General features: G+C 54.3%; 1 protein-coding gene across 1 annotated transcript in view; it reads right to left on the reverse strand.

Annotated features, from left to right (window-relative positions):
- Positions 1-2,021: 2,021 nt before the first annotated feature.
- The window catches only part of SLIT1 (slit guidance ligand 1), a 164,214-nt gene continuing 140,021 nt past the window's right edge, over positions 2,022-26,214 (reverse strand). The window contains exons 24-37 of the mRNA XM_082722141.1: positions 25,483-25,554; positions 24,588-24,659; positions 16,697-16,860; positions 14,833-14,957; positions 14,451-14,548; positions 11,668-11,807; positions 11,445-11,538; positions 8,813-8,950; positions 7,314-7,551; positions 5,729-5,859; positions 5,131-5,285; positions 3,817-4,105; positions 3,270-3,481; positions 2,022-2,484 (exon numbers count right to left, since the gene is read on the reverse strand). Of these exons, the coding sequence (XP_082578267.1) occupies positions 2,246-2,484; positions 3,270-3,481; positions 3,817-4,105; positions 5,131-5,285; positions 5,729-5,859; positions 7,314-7,551; positions 8,813-8,950; positions 11,445-11,538; positions 11,668-11,807; positions 14,451-14,548; positions 14,833-14,957; positions 16,697-16,860; positions 24,588-24,659; positions 25,483-25,554 (2,167 nt within the window). The 3' untranslated portion in view covers positions 2,022-2,245. The remainder of the gene's footprint in view (positions 2,485-3,269; positions 3,482-3,816; positions 4,106-5,130; positions 5,286-5,728; positions 5,860-7,313; positions 7,552-8,812; positions 8,951-11,444; positions 11,539-11,667; positions 11,808-14,450; positions 14,549-14,832; positions 14,958-16,696; positions 16,861-24,587; positions 24,660-25,482; positions 25,555-26,214) is intronic.

Raw genomic sequence — 26,214 nt, forward strand, 5'->3', positions numbered from 1 at the left:
CACTCCTGTGGCAGAGCCCAGCCTTCCAGCTTGACAGAGGGTGAGCGTGGAGCCAGGCTGGGATGTGGGGTGTCACGGGGTGGGTGAGGGCCATGGCCAGCTCACAAGGTACTCCCTGTGAACAGACCCCCCGACCCCCTGGCATGTGGGAGTGCAGGACTCCTGGCAGCCATCACCTATCTGCAGGTGAAGAGGCTGCTGTCGGTCGGGCCCCTCAAGCCCAGGGAGCCTCATCTACTCCAGGGCGATGGGGAACAGTGATGGCCAAAGGCAGGTAAGTGTCTCAGGGCCGGTGCTCCCAGAATGCCTGTCTTCCGCACAAAGTGAGCTAGCTACACTTGAGCTTTCATCCATAGATCAGCACCTGCCTTGTGCTAGAGCTGCTCACCGCAGTACCCCAGGGGCCCAGAAACTGTAGGTAACAGAGGGATGACATGCAGACCTAGGAGAAGCCTCTCAAAGCCCCCACTGCTGTGCATGGAGGGGAGGGGCGCTGCAGCCTTGCTCAGAACTACAGTAGAGCCCTGTCCCTGGCGAAAAGCGGAGCCGGCCATGAGAACACCTCTGCACTTGGGCAGGACAGATCCCCTTTGCATTAGGGGACTTCCGGAACTCAAACTCACTGGCCAGAGTCCCAGTGTAGTGGAACATGCCAGGTTTCCCCAGTTGTAAGGGGCTCCAGCCCTCTGCTGTTCAGCATCCAGAGCTCCCTCCTCCCCTCCCTCTCCCCGCCCCGTGGTGACTGAGGATATGGGCACAAGACCACCTCAGCCACACCACAGCCTGCTCCCCCAACCCTGTCTTCTGGTTATAGAGGGAAGGGGTCAGGAAAGGGACATGCTCACTCCCCTTGCCCACTGCGGTCCCCTGGGGCCACACACTCTTGGGGAGACATCTGGGCAGGAGAGTGACCTATCTTCTAGGCAGTTTGCTATTTAAAGATAAGCTTTTTGTGTTTTCTGCATGGAAAAGAAGGATTTGTAGTCACGTGGCCATTCAGTGACTCTTCAAAGAGTCCTTCCTTGCAAATGCCTAGGTGAGCAGCTCTAGCCTGGGCCAGTGTCTGTGGTTGGTGTTTGGAGCCTTTGGCTCCTCTCTTCCCAGGCATCCTGTTTACTCCTGGGATGCACTACATTCGTTCGTATCTGTCCAGTAGAGCAGCCCCGTACCAGCAGCCCTTAGGCAGGTAAATACCTGTTGATGCGATTAATGACAGTGGACCTTCTGGCTCCTCCAGCCTCCCTTCTGGAGCCACAGTGGGAGGGTCTACATTGCTCCTACCTATGTTCAGTCAAACCACCTCACCATCTGATGGCTGAGGAGACGGAGGCCCAGAGTCACAGAGGCAGCAGAGGTTTCATGGTGCCTGGACTGCTGCTCCCTACTGGTCTGCACTGTGAGGGATCTGAGCCCTGTGTCCATGAGAGCAGACCCCTCCCTGGCTAGGGGCTGGGAGAGCACAGCACCAATACCCCTTTGGTGGTCAGTGTCTGGATGGGGTGGTTATTCAGTTGGAGCCAAGAACTAACCTCCCCTTCACTTCCCCACCCCCCATTCTCTCTGATGGGATCACCACCCCAAACAGACCCAGGGGAAACTGCCTCCACCTTCCTTGAAGCTACTGTGGTCAACCCCTAACTTTAGGATTTAGAAGTCTGGTCCTAAGACCCACCTTCCTCCCCAGCCTCCATCCCCATGGAGCAGTGGCTTCAGGGCTCCTCAGCCCAGGGGGCAAGGGTCAGTCCCTTCCTGGCCAGCAGGAGGGGCCCTTCCCCTCTGCCGCCTGGCCTACTGCTAGCGGATGCTGCAGCAGCAAGCAGAGCAGAGAGCCAGGCTGGCTACCCCAGGGGAGGCTTCAAGGTCATCCGCAGGGGGCAAGGGCCTTCTGAGGCCAGTATGGGCTACAGGTGAGAAGGAAAAGCTGGTTTGGGAAGGGGCCAGTCCCTTCTTCAGACCCAAGTAGTAAGCAAGCAGGGGGTGTCATCATTCTGCACTCTTGGCCTGACCTCAAGCACACATTCATTCAACAAATATTTATTAAGCGCCTATTTGTGCAAGGCACTTCTGGAGAGGGCAGCCTGCAGCCCGGGCCCCGCCCCCCCATCCCGCCCCCAGTGCTGTTACTCTGGGAGGTCGGCCCAGGAGCCGCTCCACTGGACCACACCCCCAGCCCGGCTGCAGGCCATGGGGCTCTGCTGCTGCCGTGTCCCCTTGCCCACCTCACCCCTCCCTGTCCAGCCAGGCACTACGCGCAGACAGCACAGCCACACTTGGTGGGCTTCTCCACCTCCTCCGCAAAAGAGGTCCCGTCGCTGCACTCAAAGGTGAACTTCCTCCGCTTCAGCCGCAGGCCCTGGCAGCAGCCCTGACCTGGGCATGAGCCCCGGCACTCCACCCACGACAGCGGGCGCGTGGTCTGGCAGATGGCATAGCCCCTCTGGACCTGGTGAAAGTCCCGGACAGGGTCCCCCCGGCACTCGGACTCTGGATAGGACAGACACCAAGAGAGAGCCTCAGGGCCCACCCGTGGGCCAAGGCCGGCCCAGGGGGAGGGCAAGTGGAGGAGGAGAGGCAGCCTCCAAGGACCAGATCCTCCAGCGCTCAGACTCCACCTCCATCCCCACCAGACATGCACATGCACGGTCTTCCTCCTGGGCCCACAGTCCAGTGAGTCGGAAGGAAGAACTTTCTAGCTGCCAGGACCCTCCAGGACAGCGTGGGCTGCCAGGTAAGTGGGCTCCGTGCAAGGGGAGGCTGGCAGCTGGGAAGGCAAAAATAGAGAAGGAAACTGTGCCAGGAGCAGGGGGTCTGCAGGACCCTGAAGGTGCTTGCGTTCTGGACTTCCCTCTGCCCAGCCTCAGCAGTCTCTATTCCAGCAGAAGCATCTTGGTCACAGGGGCCAGGGAGGGCCTGGGAAAGAGTTCCCAACCCTCAGACTTCTGCTGCTCCCAGGGGCCCAAGGTAACAGGGCCAAGATGTGGAGGTCTGGGCAGGAGCTGTTACCCTGGGCAGTCTCTTCTGTAAGGGGAGACCCTCAGCTACAGGGGTCATGGGTAAAGGGGGTACATGCCCTAGGTAAGGGGGCTTCAGGGCAAGCTGGGCCGTGTGTCTGGTGGTGGGGCTCAAAGCCCAGAGGTACTACAGCCCAAGAGCAGTCCAGGGTGCAGGAGAAGGGAGGGGGCACAGAAGGGGATGCCAGGTTTGGAGGAGGAAAAGTCAAGTCACTACTGCAAGTTGTGGAGAGGGCATGTCAGGAGGGGGCCCCTGACCTTGCTCACATAGCTCGCCCGAAAAGCCAGGGTCACACACGCAGTGTGCCCCCTTGGTGGCCGAGGCCTGGCAGTGGCCGTGGAGGCACCGCAGGCCCCCACAGGGGTCCACAAGTGCCCCAGCCTGGTTGCACAGAGCCCCCGAGTACCCATCCTGGCACTGGCAGTTGTAGGAAAGAGCGTCGAGGGGCACACACTTCCCGTAGACACACCTAGAGGGGATGGAGAAAAGGTACGATGAGAATAGGCTGCAGCCAGTCCAGTCCTAGGGCACCCCACAATCCCAATCATGGTGTCAGGAGATGTTATATTGTACCCAAGAACAAAAGGGAGCAAAATGGGATTCTGTCACCCTTGGCCACCCCTAGGGCCTTCTTCCTATTAATAAAAACTGAAAACTAGAAAAAATCAAAATCATTTGTTGGGCCACATGTTCCAGTTTGGAGGGGTTTAAGAATACAGTCCATACAGCAGCCCTCACCCTGGGGAGAGGAGCTGGCGGGCAAGGGAAAGGAACCTGCAGGTGGGGCAGGGGGTGAGGGCTCACTTGTGGCCATGGCAGGGCCCGTCCGCTGGTTGGTCACAGTGTAGGCCCCCCCAGCCAGCCTCACAATGGCACACGGGCCCCGGGGTGGCATTGGGCTGGCAGATGCCATGGAGGCAGTAGAGCTTCCGGCAGGGCTCACAGCCCGGCACCACGCCTGGCTTCATCCGTGTCTTGGTGAAGTCCTGCAGCTCGTTGTTGATGTAGAGGTTTCGGATGCAGCCATGGAAGCTGGTGCCATTGAGGATCTGCCACAGGCGGAAGGCGGCGGAGTTCACATCCACGGGCATCCCTGGGGGGCCGGGGGTGGGCAGGAGGGGACAGAGCTGGGCTGAGGCAGGCTCAGACCATGCCTGGCACTCACCACTGAGGTCCGCTGGGCATCTGCACAGGGTTCCCTCTGCCCTCAGCCTCTGTCCTTCGGTCTCTGCAACCCTGGGCCAAGGTCCTTTGCCACCTTGGAGGGTCCAGACTCCTTTCCCAGAAGAAAAAGAAAACCTGCGCCCTATATGACTAGAGCCCAGGGGCGCCAAGCCTGTAGCAGCCAGCTGACAAAGAGCCCCAGGTGCCTAAGCTCAGGCTGCCCTCGCCCAAGGCTCCTTCCTGCACTGTGGGACACCAGCTCTTACTCCTTACTCAAAGAGCAGCCAGAGGACCTGGGTCTAGAGCTTTGTCACCTGTTTTTGTGGTCGTCACAGCAACCCTCTGAGGTCAGAATGGCTAAACCCCATCTGGTACTCAGTGACTTGCCCTAAGTTGTACAACTAATAAACCACAGAGCTGGAATAAGAACTCAGAGTTCTCTCCTCCCCGCCTGCTCAAGAGTCTCACCAAGGCCCTCCACAGCACTGAGAAAACCCCACTATTGCAGAAACCTGACTTGTCTGGACCTGGAAATGTCTGTAGGTACAAAGCATGGAAATCCAGCTGGAGCACCCCAGCTGATGCGGGGACTCTGTGCTGGAGCCTCATGCAGCAGCTCTGGGCCGCGGAGAGCTCCGAGGACCCTGAACACTTGACAAGCTCCTGCTGGTCCAAAGCCAAGAGGAAAGGTTCCCTCTTTAAAACAACTGGGAAAGCTCCAGCTCCCCTTAAAGCCAGGCCTCAGGCCAAACCCAAGGTACCTGTCCTCGGTCAGCCTAGACTCCAGATGGGAAGGGCCATCCACCAGTGGGCTGGAATACCCCCCAGTCCAGTGACCTGGGCACCAGCCCTCCTGGCAAGCCTTAGGCCAGAAAGCAATGGAGGCCCCACCTGGAATGGCTGTCACCATCACCTAAGTGAGCCTCAGCCTCTCCCTGGGCCCCAGGTCCTTACCTCCCACATAGAGGGGGGCCTCGCTGTTCAGCGTGTAGTGTTTGCCAAAATTGTCCATGGTCATGGGACTGCCTCCATCGATGGAGAGATTCACCATCTGGTCAAACGTGACCAGCTCAACGGTATGGAACTGCCCATCATTGATTGTCTCGGCACTGGAAGAAGATGGGGTGCCCCCACCCCAGGGAATGGGCTTCAGTTTGGCCCATCTCTGCCTGGGCCCTTCCCCAGAAAGGCCACTGGTACACAGCTGCTTCCCAAGGAATAACATGTCTAAAGGAGGAGGGTGTGTAGACTGTGGCCTAGGGCCTAGTCCCTCCTGCTTCCCTCCTTGGAACTCCCTGGGCAAAGCTGAGCAGTTTGGGACAGGGGTTTCCGACTTACCATCTCTCTCTCCCTTCTAAAGAAACCCCAGTGAGGAGGAGATGGGATAGGGAAGGGTGAGCCCACTGCTCAGGCCTCAGCTCCAAGCTGGGGCCGCACTAGATGGTTCAAAGGCCCTTCCCACTGGAGCAGCACAATTCTGGTGGTCCCAATAACTGCCTGCTCTTGAACCAGGAGACCCTGAGGGAGGGCATTGGGCATGATGGAGCCTTACCTGTAGATGGCAGAGCTGGGGTAGCTGCCTGGGTCATAGCTGACACGCACATGACCCTGGTATAGCTCCACTGCAATGTGGTCATTGTCCCCATTGTACAGCAAGATCCCGTTGTCCTCTGCCGTGGAGACCTGCGGGGCAAGGGCACTTTCTCTCCCACATAGCAGTGGCCCAGGGAGGTGGGGCAGATGGGGGATCCACATTTGGAAGACGAGTGCTATGTGCAGAGTGGTGGCCCCTGACAACCCAGCCTACCCAGGGGACACATCCTCCAAGGGATGCTGACAGAAGCTAGTAGCCCCTGGTTCACATGCCATCCACTGCCAGTAGGAGAGGCAGATGGACCAGCTGAGGCCTGGAAACTGTGTGCTAAGAGGGGCAGGTAAGAGACCTAAGGGCACCTGCCCAGAGAGGAAAGTCCAATGGACGTGAGGTAGCCCGTTCTGTGGACCTCTGGGAGCCACCAAGAGGACAAGTAAACAAAGGCTCTTAACAGCCATGACCACCCCAAGCTGGAAGGAGCCATTCATGAGGTAGTACCTGTCTCCGGAGCCATGCGTGCAAAAGCTGGAGCTGTCTTGGGAGGGAGAGCTCTACAGTGCTGTAGGGGCCATGATCCTGCCTTGTCCTGCTTCCCCCACCACTTCTCTGTGTAGTGGTAAAGCGACTCCCTGGTCGCATAGGGCTGGCACAGGGCCCAGGCTGGACCCAGCATAGCACCCCATCTGGCTGGACTTCATGGCTGGGCCAGAGACAGGCAAGTGACTGAAGGCAGGCCAGTCAGAATCTTCCCTGAGGTCGGTGACTGCTGTCCAACCAGCTGGCAGGGCAGAGCCTACAGCGGGGCAGCAGGGCAGACCCACCTCTGGAGGTGCCGGAGGATGTGGGGGAATTCATTTTATCAAGCAGTTAGGCTAGCTGTGTTCTTGTAGTGTAGACAGTGAACGTGGGTGGGATGTGAGCGAGGTGATGAAATGGGGGAGCACAGTGAGCATGTTGGGAGGCTTAGGGGCTCTGGGAGCAAAGGAGAAAGACGTGGCTGCTGGGGTGGGGAGTGCAGCTGGAGGAAGAGAGCTGGCCAAGGAGGACACGTGGACTTGGATCATTTCATCGTGCACCATTCCCTCTTCTCTGTCCCCAAGAACTGCTGGGCAAACAGTGCCATTCAAGTGGGATGTGCTTTTAGGCCTCCACAAACTGACCTTGGGAGATGAAATTCAAGACATGGAATGGCAAAGTAAGGGCCCCAGGGCCAGGAGGCTAAAAATACAAGGCCAGAGCTCAAGCCCAGAGCCAACTCTGGCTGTGTTGCAGCATATGGAGAGTGTGCAGTGCTGGAGACTGGTGCTGAGGAGCAGGCGAGACAGGGCGGCGGGAGAGGACCCCGAGACCCCTTCCCCTGTTCCCTCCTTCCCTGCTCGGAGTTTGCTTTTGTGAGCCAGTAACCTTCCCACATTTGCTTTACCCACATCCAAAGAGTTTTAATTAACACAGGCTCCTCCCAGTTCTCCCAGGTAGGGATGCCCCTCACTGCTCTGACCTGCCCGACTCCCTTCTCTGACCGGGCACCCTGGGCACGACGCACCTGCAGCGTGATGTTGGCTCGGGGCCAGTTCTGCAGGTCCGTGAACTGCAGGTAGGTGTCCCGATCCACAAAGTTGACACTGAGCAGCTTCTCACACTCAGGGCCGCCAAAGCCTGGGAGGCACTGGCACACGGGCCCGCTGCCCTGGTCCACACAGTTGGCCCCATTCTGGCACTCAGTCCCCTCACAGGGGCTTCTGGGGGCGGGAGCAGGGGAAGGTACCTCACAGAACTGCCCACTGAAAGGGGAAAGATACAGGTCAGAGGAGGCCGAGTAAAAGGGGCAAGGGGACAGCTTTGTCTCCCATGGTCCTGGAGAGAAATCCTGAACATCATGGGAAACAGAAGATGCTCCTAACGAACACTTTTCCCAAGAGAACTAGGAGCCAGAAGGATACTGAGAACAAGGTGAGAGACAAGGGTGGTCCCTGGAACAGCATCATCGCTCTCCCCTGGGCATCTGTCAGAACAGAAAACCTGAATCTGCTTAATAAGGTTGTGTGTACATTAAAGTTTGAGAAGCACTCACAGCTCAGGGCCGTCAGGTCTGCCAGCAAATTTACTATTGCCACAGGAGAAAAAACAGACACAAGCAAGAGAAGACTCAAATGACTAAAGAAATAAAAGCGGACAGGACCACCAGCAGGGAGTTCTGACCCACGCTACATCCCCAGCACCAGGCCTCATGGCCTCGGAGAGCGGAAATGACTGAAAGGTCTCTCCGTGGAGGAACGGGTCTGTCCATACAATGGAATACTAGTCGGCCACAAAAAGGAATGCAGTTCTAATGCATGCTGCCACGCAGATGAAGCCCAAAACCATGATGCCAAGGGAAAGAAGCCAGTCACAGAAGACCACAGATGGTGTGATCCCACTGACAGGAAACATCCCAGACAAGCAACTCTATAGACACAAGTAATAGATTATTGGCTGCCTGGAGCAGAGACTGGGGTGGAGGGTGACAGATAGGAACAGAATTTCTTCCTGGAGTAATGGAAGTGTTGATTATGGTTAATAGATGCTCAATCCTGATAGTATACTACAAGCCACTGAATTATATACAGAAACTGGGTGAATTATAGCTCAATAAAACCTTTAAAAAAAAAAAATACAAGACTCAAGGAGAGCATGGGAGGTAGCTGGCCCGAAGGAGGGGAGGGATGCCCCACCCCAACCTTTCAGAGAAGCCACCTTTATGCCAGGACGGGTCTTCACTGGCTCACTGGACAGATATGTGGCAGGCGCTGGCCAGTACTCTGTACCCACTTCCCAGTCCCTCCACCAAACAGTTTAGGGACCCTGTGCTTATGATCTCAGTGACTGGGGAACTTCCCCAAGGTCACACATCTGGGGAGGCATAGCCACGGTCAGACCCCCAGGATCCAACTTCCAGGCTCAGACCCTTCCTCCCTCCCACCAGCTGTGCTTGGGCGCTCCGGCCAGCTCTGGGGCTGGAGGCTAGGAGGCCTCAGTCGCTCACGGTGCCCTGGGGCCACTCACCTGTAGCCCTCAGCACAGAGGCAGGAGTAGCTGTTGACTTCGTCCACACACTGGGCCCCGTGCTGGCAGCCGTGGTCCCTGCAGTCATCCTCGTTCTCACTGCAGCTGTCACCTGCATAACCTGGTGCACACTCACACCTGGGAGGCGAACGGGGTTGGGGGGATGGGTGGAGGGGTGAACAGGAGTGGGGGGCAAACGGGTGAGGGAGAGGATTGGGGGGGCAGTCAGTCCCTCAGAAGCCTGTGGGGCCTGGGGGCCATGGGTGTGACCGAGAACCTTAAGGCCCATGCATTTGTGGGACAACCAGGAGGTCAAACAGAGCCCTAGAGAGAAAGATGTCCCCCAGCACATCCTGGGACCCTTTTCTGGTACAGGAAGAGAGCTTGTGTGGGCCTCTGTGTGGGGGCAGATTCTGGGCTGGGAGGTTGGCTATCCAGTGGCAGGAGAAGGGGAGCTCATCACGGAGGACCCACCCTGACCACTGACAGCACATCCAAGGCCAAAGTTCAGCCCCTCTCAACCTGCTCAGCAGAACAAAGCCCTGCATCGTAGGGCTCAACTAGCTCTCTTCAGCATCCCCGAATTCACTGGACCAGCCTCCTAGCCCTGCTCCAGCAAACCTAGCACCCCTGCTCAGGGATGCCAGGCCAGTCCCCAGCCCCCAGCTCTACTGTGCTGCTCCCATCACCTGGAAAGCAGCCATCTGCCTGTCACAGACAGAGCACACTCCACCTAACTTCAGTCACAGCCTTGCAAGACACCCCCTGCTCTGCACCCACCCCCAATTAGGCCCACCCTGTGGTCAGACCTGTCTCTACTGGCAGCAATCCCCACCCCACCAGCACTTCCCTGCCTTCATGCCTATTGATTCTCGCACATCCTCTTCTCTCTCCCTGCCTCAGTCCAACCTGGGCAACACCACACCTCCTCCAGCCCTCCCAGCTGCCATCAAGAGATCCCTATGGGAAACTCCTCCAAACTAAACTGCAAAATCCACAGCTCAATCACACAACCTGGCAGGCTGATGCTCTGCTCCTGCCTGGATATTTTTTATTCTGTTTTTCAAGCTCTTAAATACTTTTCTACCCAAATAATACATATGGGTACATATATGTACACACACACACACACACACACACACACCCCTAAAGCCAGTTTACACCATACTACTACTCCTTACTATATAAAATGGCATGATTTTCAGATAGTTTCTCTATTTTAGTTTTTTTTGTTTTTTTTTTTTTTAATTCCTGAGAGAGAGCACGAGCAGGGGGAAAAGCATAGGGAGAGGAACAAGCAGACTCCGCCCTGAGCACTAAGCCCGAGATCACAACCTGAGCCACCAGATACCCCTCTATTTTAGTTTTTAATGTTCATCTTGACCCACTGTTTGGCTCACAGGCCACGACTAGGGCTTGTGCTGCAGTCTGAACAATGCTGCGGTAGCTAAGCCTCTGCCCACTCACTCACTCAGTGAGTGTACTGAATGCCCGCTGAGTCCCAGGCACAGCGCAGTGAGGCCCGTCCTCCCTCCAAAGGGGAGGGTGGGGGTCAGTCCTGCTTTAGTCCACTACCTGAGGTCCAGCCCCTTGGTCTACCACTGCTGCTCCGTCTGCTGTGCCAACTCCACCCCAGCAGCTCACCGGCAAGTGCGGCAGCTTCGGCTCCCTGGCACCCCCTCGGTCTCAGACCAGGCCTCAGGAACCCCGCTCTCTTGCTCCCTGCCCCTGTCCGTGGGTGGCCCCTGCTGGACCGTGAGCGCCACTCCCCACCCTCGCCTGAGTCCCTGGGGTTTGGTCCCTCAGCCGCAGGCTTTCAACCCTGGCCACCTGTGCTGTCCTGACTGGTGGAACGGGTCCCAGAAATGGGACTGTGTTTACAAAACTGCAGCTGGAAACATTTTAAAAGCCCATGACCTTCATGTAGTCTTCTTCTTGTGACCATGCACTTCCATGTAAGCCAGTAACAAGGAAGGTGACAACAGTCAAAGACCTCTTATCCAGACAGGTTTTGCAATTCTGAAGTTTTGGGATTTTGGAAAGGTTATACAAGGCCTAAAGCATTATGTAACACAGCGATGGGATCTGGGGCAGCTCCTTAGTTAAACATGTTCACATTTCTGCAGCAAATTCTACGTACGTTCAAACTACATGGCAAGAATAGTGACCCTAAGTAGCTTTGTAACCATGCGAGTCAGGTTTTATTACCAAATATGTTCTGGTCAGACCAGATTTTGCTATCAAGTGGGCTTTTGCCTTTCAGAGTTTTGTGCATTTTGTATTTGGGGGGAGGAGAAATAGTGGATCTGGAAAGCTAAGAGCCCTTTACAGAGCACCTACCAGATGTCAGTCTTGGAGCAAAGCGCTTTCCACGCGTTTGCTCATCTGACCCTCACAACCACCCCAGGAGGAAGCCACCGGGGCTGGGGGGAGGCCCACTTCGCAGAGGGGAAGACAGGCTCAGAGCAGTCAAGGCATCCACCACTACCCTGTCCCCACACTGACTCACAGGGACCCTGTGTAGCCAGGACCAAACCCACTTGACAAGGAAGGAACTAAAACGGGGAGAACAGAGATGAGGGGACTTCAAGGCCCATGCCCTTGTCTGGCCCTGAAACCCGGCAACACTGACCTGGGCCCGTCTGGAGTAGCCACACACTGGGCCTCATGCTGACATGGGTTCAAATCTGGGGAGCAGAAGTCCACCAGCTGCTCACAGGCCCTTCCTGGGGAAGAAGGAGGAAGGAGGAGAGAAGCTGCTGCCATGCTCTGCCAGGCAGCTGGGCCAGCAGAAACCTGCCGCGGCCCTTCCACCGCCAGGAACAGGCTCAGGACGTGAAACCCACCGCGCTTACCGGTGTACTGCAGGGGGCACCTGCAGCTGTGGTTGCCCACGCCGTCCACACACACACCCCCATTGGCACAGGCGTGCTCCCCACAGTCGTCCGTATTCACCTCACAAGTTGGTCCTTCAAAGCCGGTGGGACAGGAACACCTGAGGGCAGCGGGTGAGGAGAGCGCACCAGGTGGGCCCGAGTCAGGCCAGCAGCCTTCCTGAGGCACCGGTGGAAGCCCGTGTCTCCTGGGGACTATCCTCATCCCAGAGCTCTGGTCCCCATCTCGGGCCAGGCCCTCACTAGGTGCTGGGGTTAGAGTGAATCAAACAGCCCTGGACTCTGAGAACTTACTCACAATCTAGTTGGAGAGACAACGAGGAGATAGGCAACCACAGGAGAGTGGGGAAGTCCTGGGATGGTGCCACACGGAGGCTGGGAAGGGTGGGCAGAGGCCGGGGACACTTAGCTCATACATCAGGGATGAGGTGAGAACAAGGTTGGAGGGGGAGCAGGAGTCGGCTCATGGAGACTTCCCCCAGGGAGCACCGGGGGTCTTCCAAGTGATAGGTGGGTCAGAGAGGTCTGAGAATTTTCCAGATCCTTCAAGTTCTGCACAGAACTTGAACTGTTGCCTGAAAAGACCTACTCCAGAGCTTCTGAAACACACACACACCTCCCCAGCCTGAGTGTGAGCTGGAACTGCTGGAGCCTAAAACCCTCACGCACCAAATAAAGGGACAATTAAGAAGGCAGAGGTTTCCCGACTGGACAAACACTTTTGCAAGACTTTCCAGTTCTGTGTATTTAAAAAAGAAAAAAAAATCACTGAATGGTCAGCTGATCGAGCATTAAAAATAACTTTTGATGACAGATCAGTCTGGGGTTTGGGCATATAAACTCGGAAGGGTTTCAAATAATTGAGTGACATGCTACAATAAAACTTCTAATCCCAGTGATTTATGTGCACAAACTTTCCAACATTTCTAGCTGTCTACATAGATTTAAAAAAGGAACATGTTGGATGCTGAGCCTTCTCATTCTGTCCCATTCACCCTGGGACACAGGAACCAGTTAGAAGAAAAGCACACACAAAATGCCCCACCTAGCTCACTACAAGTTGTAACATTTTCCTTCATGTGTAACAATTACCAGTTTGTAGAGTTGCTACGATTGTTGCTGATAATGTCATTACAATTGTTGACAACTGTAATGACAACTCTGCAAAGGATACTTTTCAGAGGTTGATGGTGACAAGAAACAAAAATCTATAAACTTATATCCCCACATGGGTGGCAGAGAAATAGGGCAGCGGGCTTACGAACAGACTCAAGCATCAGAACATAGACATTGGAAGAGAAATGGAGGTGGGGGTGAGGAGTAAAATCGAAATACTAGTTCGAGGAGGAAAGGAAGGAAATAACAGGTTTATGCTGTTAAATGAGCTTGTTGGGGTGATTTTTTAAAAAATGGGATCAAATTGCTGTGTTTATCAGATTCCACTGGAAAATGATAAAAGTGAACTAAAAAGGGAGATTTTTAAAGGTTCATATTTACAGTATCCTGGAAATTAACTCTTTTATAATAAACAGTTCAACTAACACTAAAAAATGCTGGCTGTCACTCTAAGAACGTACAAGAGGAGATGTAGTTTAAACATCTGTTTGGCGCGGGTGAATGTGCACAAAGGTAAGAAGCTCAGAGTTCCAGTTTGGAGGGGGCTACCCCAGCTGCACCCGCCCTCTGCAGAGGGGTCCTCTCAGCCCCCCAAGCTCCATAGAACACCCCTCCCCAAGAGTCTAGAGGGTGTGGGGGGTGGGTGGGCTGGATGGAGCAGTTGCCAAAGCCCAGAGGAGGAGGGAGACGATTGTAAGGATGCTGTTTCCAAGGTGACGACCTGTGAGAGCCTGTTTAGTGTTTTATTTTTTACATCTGGCCATTCGGGTTTGCAAAGGCAGGTCTGGCCATTCTTGCCAAGCAGATTCAACATCATTTTCCAGAGAGAAGATTTGTTCACTTGACAGTTTATTTTCAGCAACTAAACACTATATATTCCTCTGGAAAAACTCCAGGAGAGCTCTGGGGAGGTGGGGGGCTCCTTGAAGGGGCCTGGGGGAAATCCGTGGTGGGGGCGCTTACATGGGAAGGTCAGACAGGAGTCAGGAGGGCTGGCCCTTCACCAAGTCCAAGGCGGGGTGGGCATCGGCTACCCAGATGTGACCAGTGGGACCCAGATCATGGGGAGAGGCCACGGATGGCCTGGGACTTGCCCCACCTCTGGGAAGGCCTTCCCACCTGTCTTACAGGCAGCCTAATACCAAGCAGTGGGTGAGGGGCCCTGCCTTCAGGCAACATGGGCACAGCAAGCAGCTGTTTGACTCCAGGTCAGAGGCCTTGGGAGTTAGTGGAGATTAAGGGGGTTTAAAACACCCCTGCACTGCCTGTCAGCATTGCCACCACATATGCCCTTGGCCACGGATTACCAGGACCATCAGAAGACCCTCTGGCCCCTGGCATGAGCAGGGAGAGGCCTGGGGCAGGGATGGGCATGCCCCACAGCTCTGAGCCCCAGCCCTCCGTGCTGCTGAGACTCAGCAGGCCCCCATCTCTCCGGGCAACAGGGGTCCAGCCTGGCACGGAGGGGTCTCTAGCTGCCCTCCCCAGCACAGCCCCACCTCCTCCTCTAACACAGGGAGCGTGGGGTCATCCCACTTGGAGGAGGGAGGGCACCCAGGCTTGGGTGCTAGAACTGTCAGCACCCCTCCCACCAGGTTCTGGCACCCCCCGCCCCCCAGGCAACTCACATGAAGCCAGCATCGTCGCCCTCCTGTGGGTGGCAGGTCCCTCCGTTGCCACAGGGGCTGCTGGAGCAGCTGTCCAGGGACACCTCACAGTTTCGGCCCTGGGCGGGGGGCAAAGTGAGTGATGAGGACCTCAGAAAGACCCCGGGATTGCTGTGAGCCAACAGAAACAGCCAGCCCTGCAGCAGCAAGCCGCCCTGGCCCAGGAGTGACCTCTTCCTTCCTTCCTTCATTCATTCACTCGTTCACATGCTGAGTCAATGATTAAACACTCCCTCATGCGCCTGCCCTGGACACGGTGGGCAAAGCGGTGAACAAGCCAGCCCAACCCCGTCTTTCCTGGAAAGAACAGCCCTCCTCCTCCCCGGGCCCAGCCTCCCCTCACCTTATAGCCGCTGGAGCAGGCGCACCTGTAGCCCTCGAGGGGGTCATTATGGCAGGTGCCCTCGTTCTGGCACGGGCTGGACAAGCAGGGATCACACTTGGCCTGGACAGCCAGGGTTGGGGGACCTGAGGCGGGGGGGAGGTGTTAGAGCAGAAGAGAGAGGAGGGCAGGACAGCCCTCAGGGAGAGCGGCGGGCGGAAGTCCTCTCCCCAAGGAAATGTTGGGCCCTCTCTCTATTTCCTCTGGGTCACGTTCACGCCCTCCTTTCTCAGCCCGCCTCCCCTCAGCCTCTATAAAGTGAGGTTAGTTGCAGCACCTTCCTCGGGGGCCATGAGGACTAAATATGCTAATTGGAATGTACTCAATGGGCGGGTGCTGGATGCCCATGGAGCCCCCACATAGTGGTCAGGGCAAAGCCATCAGTGTGAGGGCGTCACAATCACAATGACCGAGGTGGGCTCTGGCTCCCCACCCCAGCCCCATCCCAAGGAGCAGGAGTCTGCAGGCCGCCACCTCGGCAGGGAGGGGCACGGGTCTGCAAGGGACTATGCTCAGGAGGAAAAAGTACATTTGCCTTCAAGTTGTTTCTCTCCAAGGCTGAAAGGGGGTGGGAGAGACTGTCCCATCACCACAGGCAGGACCTTCTCCAGCCCCTGCAGGACTCACGCGTCCTCTTCCCTGAACTTGGAAGTGGGCCAAGAGCCAGCAGCCAGGCTGCCAGGGGCACCACCTGTGAGGGAATGAGGACCTCACAAGAATAAAACTCAGGTTTCCACTCCGGTCTCTTTCTAGAAATGGAGAAATATTGGTCCTGCTGAAGAGGCGTGAGCCTTAAGAGACAAACACTTTTCACTGGAAGGAAGCATGAGTGGATTTCCCAGGTACTGGGATTCTGTTCCTTCCTCTGGGTGCTATTTCCCTGGTGTGTTCAGACTGAGAAAATCCAGGGACACCCCCCCCCCCACACACACTTATGATGTGTGTCCCTTGATGTTATGAATGTTATATTTCAACAAAAAATGTTCTTAACTTACCAATACCATCTAATAACCATTAGTTAAATACTGAATCAATGTTTTGCTGCCAACAGCCAAGCCACAGATCAGGGCCCTCTGAAAGGTTACCCCCGTGACAGCAGCCTGCACGCCAGGTGACCATTAACCCAGGGCTGTCAGTTTCATTTCCGATGGAGGGCTGTGAGCTTGCAGAGCGCAGGGGCTGGGCCCCCTGCTGGCCCCCCGGGGCACACAGCTGGACCTGGGGCAGCCCTCAGCCCCCTCTCGGCTCAGCTGAGCTCCCGGGCCATCAGTCAATCAGCCAATCCACCTCTGAAGGAGAATTTCCAGACACCCCAGGTGAGGCAGCTTCAGGGCAAAGTGTGTGGAGTCTCCAATCACTCTCGGGCCCTGTGTTTCTGCAAATGTCAGGAGAGTGACAGTGGGGTCCAGTGGCTTGGGGGTGGGTGGGGGGATCAGGGCCAAGCACAATTTCTACCAAAGGGAGCCCTGAGCCCTCCTGCGGCTGAGAGGCTGGGAGTGTTGGGAAACGCTGCTACTATTTTTATTTTCCTTACGTAACCCCAGGGAGAGGGATTAAGGCCCTCACAGCCTGAGCTGTTCGACCCAGCTTTTCTCGTTCGCTGGACATCAAGAATAGAAAGAAGGTAGCCATGCTAACAAGCAGCAGGCCCATCATTCCTGCCACCTGACCCCCCACTCAGCTGGTCACCATGGGGACACAGGAGACCCTGGAAGGCCTTGCCCGAATTAGACAGGTCCCGTAGGCCCCTGGCAGCAGGTGGTGGGGACGCAACCGTGTACCTACAGCCCCGCCCCAGTCCCTGCTCTCATGCTCCTGGGCTCACCTTGGCATTCAAACTTCTTGGCAGGCGTGGTGAGGAGCAGCTTGCCCTCCATGTCTGGGGGCCCCGCACAGCGGGCAATGCCCGGTTCCTTATAGCCTGTCTTCACCCAGCCGGACAACCAGCGGAGGTGGCAGTCGCAGTACAGAGGGTTGGCCCCAATGGCCCTGCATCAGAGAGCAGAGGGCAGCAGTCATCCCGAATGGGGTCCTTCACCCAGCAGGCACTGAGCTTGCCAGGCACTCAGCCAGGGGCTGCCAAAAATCCTAATGGTCCCCATGGCGTGAGCCTTTACTGCGCAGCCGGCGCTGCTCTAAAAACTTCCTATGTGTTCTCTTCTTTTTTCTTTTCTTTCTTTCTTTTTTTTTTTTTTTTTTTAAGATTTCATTTATTTCTTTGACAGAGAGAGCACAAGCAGGGGGAGAGGGAGACGCAGAATCCCCGCCGAGTAGGGAGCCTGAGGCGGGACTCGATCCTAGGATCTTGGGATCCTGACCCGAGCCCAAGGCAGACAACTAACGGACAGAGCCACCCAGGCGCCCCCGTGTGTGTTATCTTCTCAGTCCTCCCCACAGCCTGCTCTTCTCATGGCATATGTTGAAACAGGCTCAAAAAGGTTGGGCACTTGCCTACAATGGCACAGAGGTAAGGGGGAGGTGGGATTTGAACCAGGGCTGTTGAGAACAGGGCCGCCTCCAGAGTTGCATGGGAGGGGGGGAAGGAGCCACCATTTCCTGCTGAGAGGAACCAGCTGCCTTCCCACGGCCCCACATCGAATCTTCTCATTAGCCCCACGGTGTGAGCTTTCTTCTCCGTCTCCAACAGGGGGAACGGAGCCTCACGTGGACCTAGTAAATTCCCTGGGGTCACACAACAGTGAAGGGCAGCCCCCAGCTCCAGACCCAGGGCCGTCTGACTCTGAAGCCCATACTCTCTCATTTTTCTTTTCATTTTTAATTAAACAAGGAGTCACAAATGCATTCTCAGTGTAAGCCCCTTCCAAGTACCGCAAACAAAGTCCCCACCTCATGGTGAACGTACTAAATGCCACTGAATTGTACACATTAAAATGGTTCATTTTATCTTACGTGAACATCCCCTTAATTTTCTTCAAAAAGGCCCATTCCTGTGACTGGTGGAAGAGCAAAATGGCGTTAACTGCGACACAGGGGGTTTTGTGATGTCTATCAAATCACCCATGCAATGGCCTTTTGACCTAGCGATTCTGTTTTGGGGAGTTTCTCTCACAGATACACCTGCCTGGATGTGTAAAGTCATCTGCGCAGCGGTACTAATCACGGCACTGTTTGCAATAGAAAGAAACTACAATACATCCACGATGCAAAGAAAGGCTGCCCACCCACTCCCCCAACCCATCACTACCAAAAGCACAGAACGACCCATGTCACAAGGTCACCACACCCAGGCCTGTAGCCTCCCAGTTTCTCCCAGAGTTACACTTAGGGCTCTTTTTTAAAAAATTCTTTTAATTCAATTAATTAACATATAATGTGTTATTGGTTTCAGAGGTCCCGGTCTGTGATTCATCAGTCTTCTGTAATAGCCAGTGCTCACTACATCACGTGCCCTCCTGGATCCCCATCCCCCAACACCTAGGGCTCAAAGTATATACACCTCCTGGATCATCACCGGGCAGCTTCTTGTCATTAAGTGGCACGTCTTGGAGATCTTCCCAGGTCGGCACAAAGGGACCCCCCTCATTTTATCAAAGTACTTCATAGCATCCCAAAGGAATGGATAGCTCACAGCTTACTGAGCAATTTCCCTACTGCCAGACATTCTGGTGGTTTCCAATGGCGTGAGCATTTCTCTAGAACAGGTGCCTAGAAGTGGGCTTCGGGTCACAGAGGAAGCTCAGACAGGATGTTCAGCACAGCTCGTGCTGGCCGGCAGCAGCATCAGGCCAGGCCTGCCCCCTCACCCCGACCCAACCCCGCACCCCCAGCCCTGCAGTGTTCACCAACTAGCCGCCACACTCAACACCTCCCTGACGAACAGTGGGAGATTTAGAGAGGAGCGAGAGCCAGCTTTGGGAGAATGCAGGGGCCAGAGCTCCTGGGTCCAGCAAAGAGAAAAATCAGAGCTTTGGGCCTGCCGTTCATTGATATCAACACTATTTTGTAAGTATAAGGCTGTGGGATGATAATGAGAATGGGCACATTATTAAATAACGGCTGCGCTGCCCTTTTCCACCTGTTTCTGGGTCATAGAGAGGAAGCGGCTCCCCGAGGTGTGTTTGGTCTGATGAAAACAGCAGCAGCTCTGGCCTCCAAAATAGGCCAGCGGATGACTGCACAGTGTGACAAGGCGGCTGGGCAAGACTTGGCCTCGGGCCCCAGCGCGGCTGCTCCCTGCCCGCTGACCTTGTGCAAGCCAAGTCCCCTCTCTGGGGCTCACTTTACGACTCGATAAAGAGCCTGCAATCTGGAGGGGAGCAGGAAGACAAGCACAAATAACCTAAGATGGGCACCAAGGGAATAACGCAGCATGGAAAAGACGGCCAGTTCAACCTCGACGTGTGTGTTTCATTTTTTCTGTCCTGATGTGCTGACAGCATCCATCCTGGCTAATGGGACAAGGGGTAACACCTTCCTCTCTCCACTGAACAGGGCCAGGGCTGCCAGAGGTCGAGGAAGCTCAGAGGCTCTGATTTTTCTGAAGCTATGTGTGATTAAAATTAAAAAAAAAAAAAAAGACTTTTTGTGAATAACAGGAATACAAAAATTGTGCTATATTTAAAATGTTCATGTTAACCAGATTAATATTTTTAACATAAAAAGTGCAAGGTAATGTGATTACGTTATTCAAAATGTCAATACAGACTTTAAAAAAATTTCTTTTGCAGTGCACTTGCAAGAGTGTGGTCTGCTAATGAGCCATGAGCTGAAAGTTTATTACGAATGACTTCTTCTTTCAGTCCTGTAGCTAGCTCATTTAGAGAAAATGCTCCAGAGACTGAAGCCACTGTGAATGTGGAGACCTTGACAGGTCAGGATTGTCACAATGCCGATTCCCCCTATGTCCACCCTACCCCCATAAAGGGCAGCAAAAGTGCACCACAAATCTTTTCTTCAGGTTTGTCATTATTTATAAAGTAATCTCCACAGCCAAAGTGGGGCTCAACCCTCAGCCCCGGGATCAAGAGTCACGATCTCCATGCACTGAGCCAGCCAGGCGCCCCATGTGCACCTCCAGTCTAAGCGTCCCCTTCTGACTCTTTACATAAAAATAACAGTGAAGAATAATAAAAACTCCCGAAGTCAATACTGCTATCCAAAAGTTAAGTCAGGGTTGACACCCGCGTTTTCTTTGTCTACAGAGCACCTCTGAACCACACCTGGTTTCAACCACTCACCCTCTCCGCCACCCGCAGGCTGGGGGTTTGAGAGCCCTTCACTTTCGCCCGGGGCTATTTTTCCCATCCAAAGTGACTGAGAACTCAGGGTGGAGTGGAGAAACACTGGCCCAGCCGAGGCGCAGTGGTGGGGACAGTAGGCAGGGCTGCCTGTCAAGCCAGAAGGGCTATGATTCAGGTTTACACCCTCACCAGGGTATAAATAATCCCATGTTGTTGATCGTCGGTGTAACCTGGAAATCGCTGAAACAGCTTTGGCTAACGTAACTGCAGCCAAAATAGCTGTCCCATGGCTGTTTCCCAGATTTAGCACGTACTAGAACTTCAGAATTGTCTCCACTCAAGCCATACCTCCTCTGCCCTTTCTCTTCCCCGGCAAATTCCTCGTGCCCTGCACTGTCTCCTTCTCCTGCCCTGAAGCTTCCTGACACCAGCAGGCAGCCCAGGAGTGTCCATGAAGCAGCCTAACCCTGACCCTGCCCCAAAGCATGAGGAACGCACAGAGCTCTCAAAGCGAATTCACAAAGAAAAGAATCCTCCATTGTCCCATAAATGGAACTAATTTAATTTTTGTGTATTCCCTTCCAGGTCTTGTGTTCACACATGTGTGTTCACAAAATCCAAGTGTCGGGTCTTCCTTATGCTGTGTTTTCATCAAATAGTAAATTACGGTGCCATAATGCTCTACTTGCTATGCTGTCCTGTGGGCATGCCATGATCTAGTTCATCAGTCTGTATTTACTTTTCACACTGAATTCTTCTTTTTTTTTTTTTAAAGATTTTATTTATTTATTTGACAGAGAGCACAAGTAGGCAGAGAGGCAGGCGGGGGGCAGAGAACAGGCTCCCCACTAAGCAGAGAGCCCGATGCAGGGCTTGATCCCAGGACCCTGAGATCATGACCTGAGCTGAAGGCAGAGGCTTAACCCACTGAGCCACCCAGGTACCCCTTCACACTGAACTCTTAATGAATTCGGAATCTAGCTTCCTGACATGCAGTAAATCAGAGACAACAAAATGCCAGATTAGAGAGATGAAGAATGATGTTGGGAGCACTGGCTCAGGGACTGGCACAGTAAATATTCACTGATGAGGAGATGGTTGGATGGATGGATGGATGGACGGATAGACAGACAAGTGGAGGAAAGATGAGCTAACTGCAAAGTAAAGATAAAAGTTAACAACAATAGAGAAGTGTGCACGGTATTGGAACCCAGGATGGTGATGAGCGTTCACAATCATTATGGTATATGGACCACAGTGGACCTTGGAAATAACCTTTGTACACGCGAGGAAAGAGGCCCAAAGAGAGGAATGAATTGTAAGAGATCCCACTGCAAGTTGATGGCAAAACAAGGCCCTAACACCATAAGTCCTGATCTTCTTGAGTTCAAGAGGTTTAAATATGGTGGACCTGAGCCTCCACCGCACCCTCTGCCTACCAGCCCCTCCCCACCACATAGAGCTAGTGAAGAGGAGAGGCCCAGGCCAGAGTCATAGTAGGAACAAAGGGCACCTCCAGGAGCCAGGGACACTGAATGCCACCTCTTGGGCGACTCCTGCCCTGGTGCCCGCTAGGACAAGCATAGGTACACTCTGGAGAGGAGCATCTCTAATTTAGGTCCTCAGGATACCAAACTTCGGCAAAAAATGAGCAACCACTAACCACTAACCACCAAATACTAATGGAAACAAGGCCCTGTTGAACGGGAGTCATCATGAGCAATGACCAATGTGGCCCCTGCCTGGCCTTTGTCTAGAGCCACCGTCTGTCTCTAGCCAGGCTCCCTCCTGCTTCGTCCCATGCCAGCCGGCCCCCACACGTCACCATGGCTTTCCAGGACCTTTCTACAACTCTACTGTTCCACTATTTCCTTCTATTTTTAACATAAAGTCCACGCTCCTTAGCATGGCACAAAAGGTCCTTCACAATGGAATTCCAACGCCTCCTTCCAGATTCATCTCTTCCCACCCCACACTCTTCTCCCAACCAACCCCCCATTATCCTATGTTGGACAACATCCCTGAATAGATCATCTACTTTCTTGCCATCTTGCCCTTGTACATGCTGTTCCCTCCTCCTAGAATGTCTTTCCTGTTTTCTCCAATGGCAAATCCCTAGCTAGTCCCTTTCTGATGGCGGCATCCATGTCACCCCCTCTGTGAAGCTCCTCAGACTTCCCCAAAGTTAGTCACTGCTGCCTTTAAATGTGCTTTATAATATCCCTAATGTCACAGAAGGCAGAAAGTTGGTGGTAGTAAATTCTTCAGCACTTGGCTCACTGAGGTTATAATTTATTGAGGCAATATAGAATAAATAAATAGCTTTGGAATCAGATTCACCTAAGTTCCAATCCTGTCTCTGTCATTTCCTAGCTTTATGACCTAGGGAAGCTGCTTCATTTTTCTGAACCTGAGCCTGAGTGGAAAATATAAACAACATATGTAAATAAATGCAAATAATAAATGTAAGTAAATAAATGTAAAATGAAAATAATAAATCCTACCACCTAGAACCTAGAGCCCTTTTTCCCTTTCATCCCATGGCAGACATCACAAGTCAGTCACTGCACTCTTCTCACAGAGTCCAGACCGGCACTGGAATCCTCGCTGTGGGCTCAATCAGTCCCCGTCAAACTCGCAGAACTGGGGGCGCCTGGGTAGCTCAGTGGGTTAAAGCCTCTGCCTTCAGCTCAGGTCATGGTCCCAGGGTTCTGGGATCGAGCCCTGCATAGGGCTCTCTGCTCAGCGGGGAGCCTGCTTCCCTTCCTCTGCCTCTCTGCCTACTTGTGATCTCTGTCTGTCAAATAAATAAATAAAATCTTTAAAAAAAAAAACAAAACTCGTAGAACTGGTAAGCACAATACCTACTTCTCACTTCAGTCTTGGAGTAAACGAAACACCACAGATAAAGTATTTACACACAGTTAAGTACCGGCCCTCGATAAACAGTACATATTACTATTTATTTCCTCAAGTCTAAGGTTAACGCACTACCGATGTAACATGCTTCAGGAAGTGAGAAGAAATATTATCATATTAAATAGATCATTTACTGTAGGTAATGGTTTCATTCCCTACACTATGATACACTACGATTTCAGAGACAAGCATGAAGAAAAGGCGAGTCTTCTCAACGGAGAAAACCCAGTGAGATTACGGGAAGAATGAGCCTTAGATGGCTGAGGGCTCCAGAGGGCTCTTTGAGGGAGTGCGTCAGGGCTCCAGTGTGCACGTGAGTCTGGGTCCCAGGAACCCCCGGCGCCCTGGCTGCCGTGCTCCTGGCCTGATCCCGGCCTCGGCCTGGAGCTGGGACCTGGGACCGAGAGCTCAGCACCCAGACCCACCCCCAGAAGCAGGATGGGCCTATCATGGCCCCGCTACTTTTTCTTTCTTTTTTTTTCAGTTGTGGTAAAAATACACACAACGCAAAATTTGCCATTTGGGCCATTTTAAGTGTACAGTTCAGGAGCATCCATGAGCACAATATTGTGCAACGCTCACCACTCTCAGGCTCTAAAGTGCTTCGTCAGGAACTCCCTACCCACTGAACAAGACTTTGCCACGTGCTCCTGCTCCCGGCACCCAGAAGCCTCCTTTCCCCTGCCTCTAGCTGGGGAGTCGACCATTCTGTACCCCACGTCAGCAGAATCAGACCACATCTGTCCTTTCACGTCGGCCCTACGTCCCTCAGCATGTCACCAAGGCCTGGCCGTGTTGGTAACGGAGCCAGGCTTTCCTTCCCTCTTTCTTTCTTTCCCCATTGTATGTGGACACCACCTTTGGTCCAACAACTCAAGTTGCTTCTGCTTTTTGACTACCGTGTGAAGGATACAGCTATGTGCCGGGTGTACGAGTTCTCTGTCGTGAGAATCTGCTTCCGATTATCTGGGAAAGACGCTTAGGAGTGGATTTACTGGGTCACAGGGTAATTCCACATTTAGCCTTTTGAGGAACTGAACATCCTGCCTTTTACAAGCCCACGTGGTCCTGCCCGCTAAATGGCTCTGGAAGCAATCCTCCATCGAATACAGCACTTCTTGGGGGGTAGTGAACGTCCAGAGCTCTTCCCCCACCCTGGGAAGTCAGAGGCTCCAGAGAGGAGCCATGCTTAAGAGCACGGGCTTCCGAGCCAGAAGACTCTGGCCCCTACCAGCTGTGCAGCTTTGGGCAAACTTCTTCCATTTTCTGGGCCTGTTTCCTCATGTGTAAAATGGGGATCATTGTACCCACGTTGAGGGAAGGTTGTGAGGATTAGGTCAGCTGATGCAGTCCATAAGGGCATTACTCCTCGTAGGACTGCTTAGGAAGAACAGTCCTCAAGACCCTCTGCGGAGACTGAGGAAACAACATGGAAGGGTCTGAGATGGGGGCTGCTTGAAGTTCAGGAGCTTGACTAGCTTCAGGGTAAAAGCCATCAACTCTGCCAGCTCAGGAGGTGGGGGGAGGGGTCTCCCTCGGAATCCAAGCTCTGTGGAAATCCAAAAAGGCCTCGAGAATTGGCCCGAAGTTACTTACAGGTGAGATAAGGAGGTCACGTCTGTGAAGATGCCCTCTTGGAGGGTGGAGATGTCATTGCCATGCAGGGACCTGAGGAGAGAAGAGGCTGTCGGTGCCTCACCCAGGGACAGAGATCCGAGAACCGATGGAGGCGTGTGTTGTGCTCCTCCATGGGTCTGTCATGGCCAGAGGGAGATGGCCCTCAGCTCAGAGACCTGGCCCCGCTAGTCACTGGCAGGGAGAGGAAGCCCCTCATAACCCAATGTGACGACCCCATGGCCCAGCCCTCCTGGAGGGCTTGTTTTTGCCAGCACAAATAACTCAAGGCTCTATTTCTATTTACACAGCCAATGGAACGTGCGCGGCCCCGTGCCCGCCCACCCTTGGCCGACGAGCCTAAAGCGTAGGCTCCTCCTGGGTGAACAGGTTACCATGGCCAGCCACAGGTTGAGGGTAAAGAATGTCCCCGTGCCCCAGGCTCGGCTGCCGGGGGTGGGTCCCGTGCACGAATCGTCAAGGGGCCCTCCTAACAGGCATGACGGTGGGCTTTGATCACAGGGCAAAAACCTCCCAGTGGGAATTCTTAGAAAAGGTTCACAAATCTCTTGCGAACATTCTCCACCTGAACCGGAAACTCACAGGCAAACAAGGGGCCACCTTATGTTCGATGGCATTCCCCACACACACTGCTCCCTCAAACACAATGTGGGGCAGATCACAACCCCCCATTTCTCAGTTTCCCATTCGTTCTTCAGCCTCCGAGGGGCTTGAATGAGCACGGGCAGGCCTGCTATCTCGGGACACTATCGGCCCTGCTGGGGCCACACACATGGAGACATGTCTGCCCACAGTCCCCCCCACCCTCCATCGTGGGCTGGATTTTCATGGAGGAATGAAGAGCGGGGAGACTCACAGCAGGCGCAGGGAGCGCAGCCCCTGGAAGGCCAGTGGAGGGATGCACTGGAGGGCGTTGTAGCTCAGGATCCTGTGAGAAGAGGAGGATGAGGGACCAGGGGTTGGTGGGGGTGAGGAAGGAGAGACAGGACAGGGAGGGGACGGCGCCAACTTAGGGACCCGGCCCCTGCAGGCTGGCTGCAGGGGGTGGGGTGTTGCTCAGCCGCAAAATAAGGGAGGCCTGAGCATGGGAGGGAGCACAGGCTGAGCCCCAGGCTAGTAAGTCCTGTGACCTGGCCACGTGCCCCAGCCCTTCTATGCCTCCTTCAGTTCCCTTAGCTGCAGAGCAGGGACAAAAACGATGACGACTTGGTAGGGCTTTCCTGCGGGTAAGGGGAAATGACCCAGGTGAAGTCTTCACCGTGCTGTGCCCAGCTCCCCGTGAGCCTTCAGTGAGGACACTGGGCACACTTCCCTGCTGAGGCTGCCCCAGTGATGGCCGGAGTTGGTGTCCCTGTTAAGTTGTCCCCTGACCAGTCCCAGCCTCACTCCTGGAGAAGACAGGTGAAGTCCGGGCCCACCTAGTGATGTGCTATTAAGAAGCTGTGATGGGGGCACCTGGGTGGCTCAGTGGGTTAAGCCTCTGCCTTAGGCTCAGGTCCTGATCTCAGGGCCCTGGGATGGACCCCTGCATCAGGCTCCCTGCTCAGCAGGGAGTTTGTTTCTCCCTCTGGTCTCTCCCTCTCCCTCT

This window comes from Mustela nivalis, assembly GCF_964662115.1.
Source record: "Mustela nivalis genome assembly, chromosome: 2".
Classification (NCBI taxonomy): domain Eukaryota; kingdom Metazoa; phylum Chordata; class Mammalia; order Carnivora; family Mustelidae; genus Mustela; species Mustela nivalis.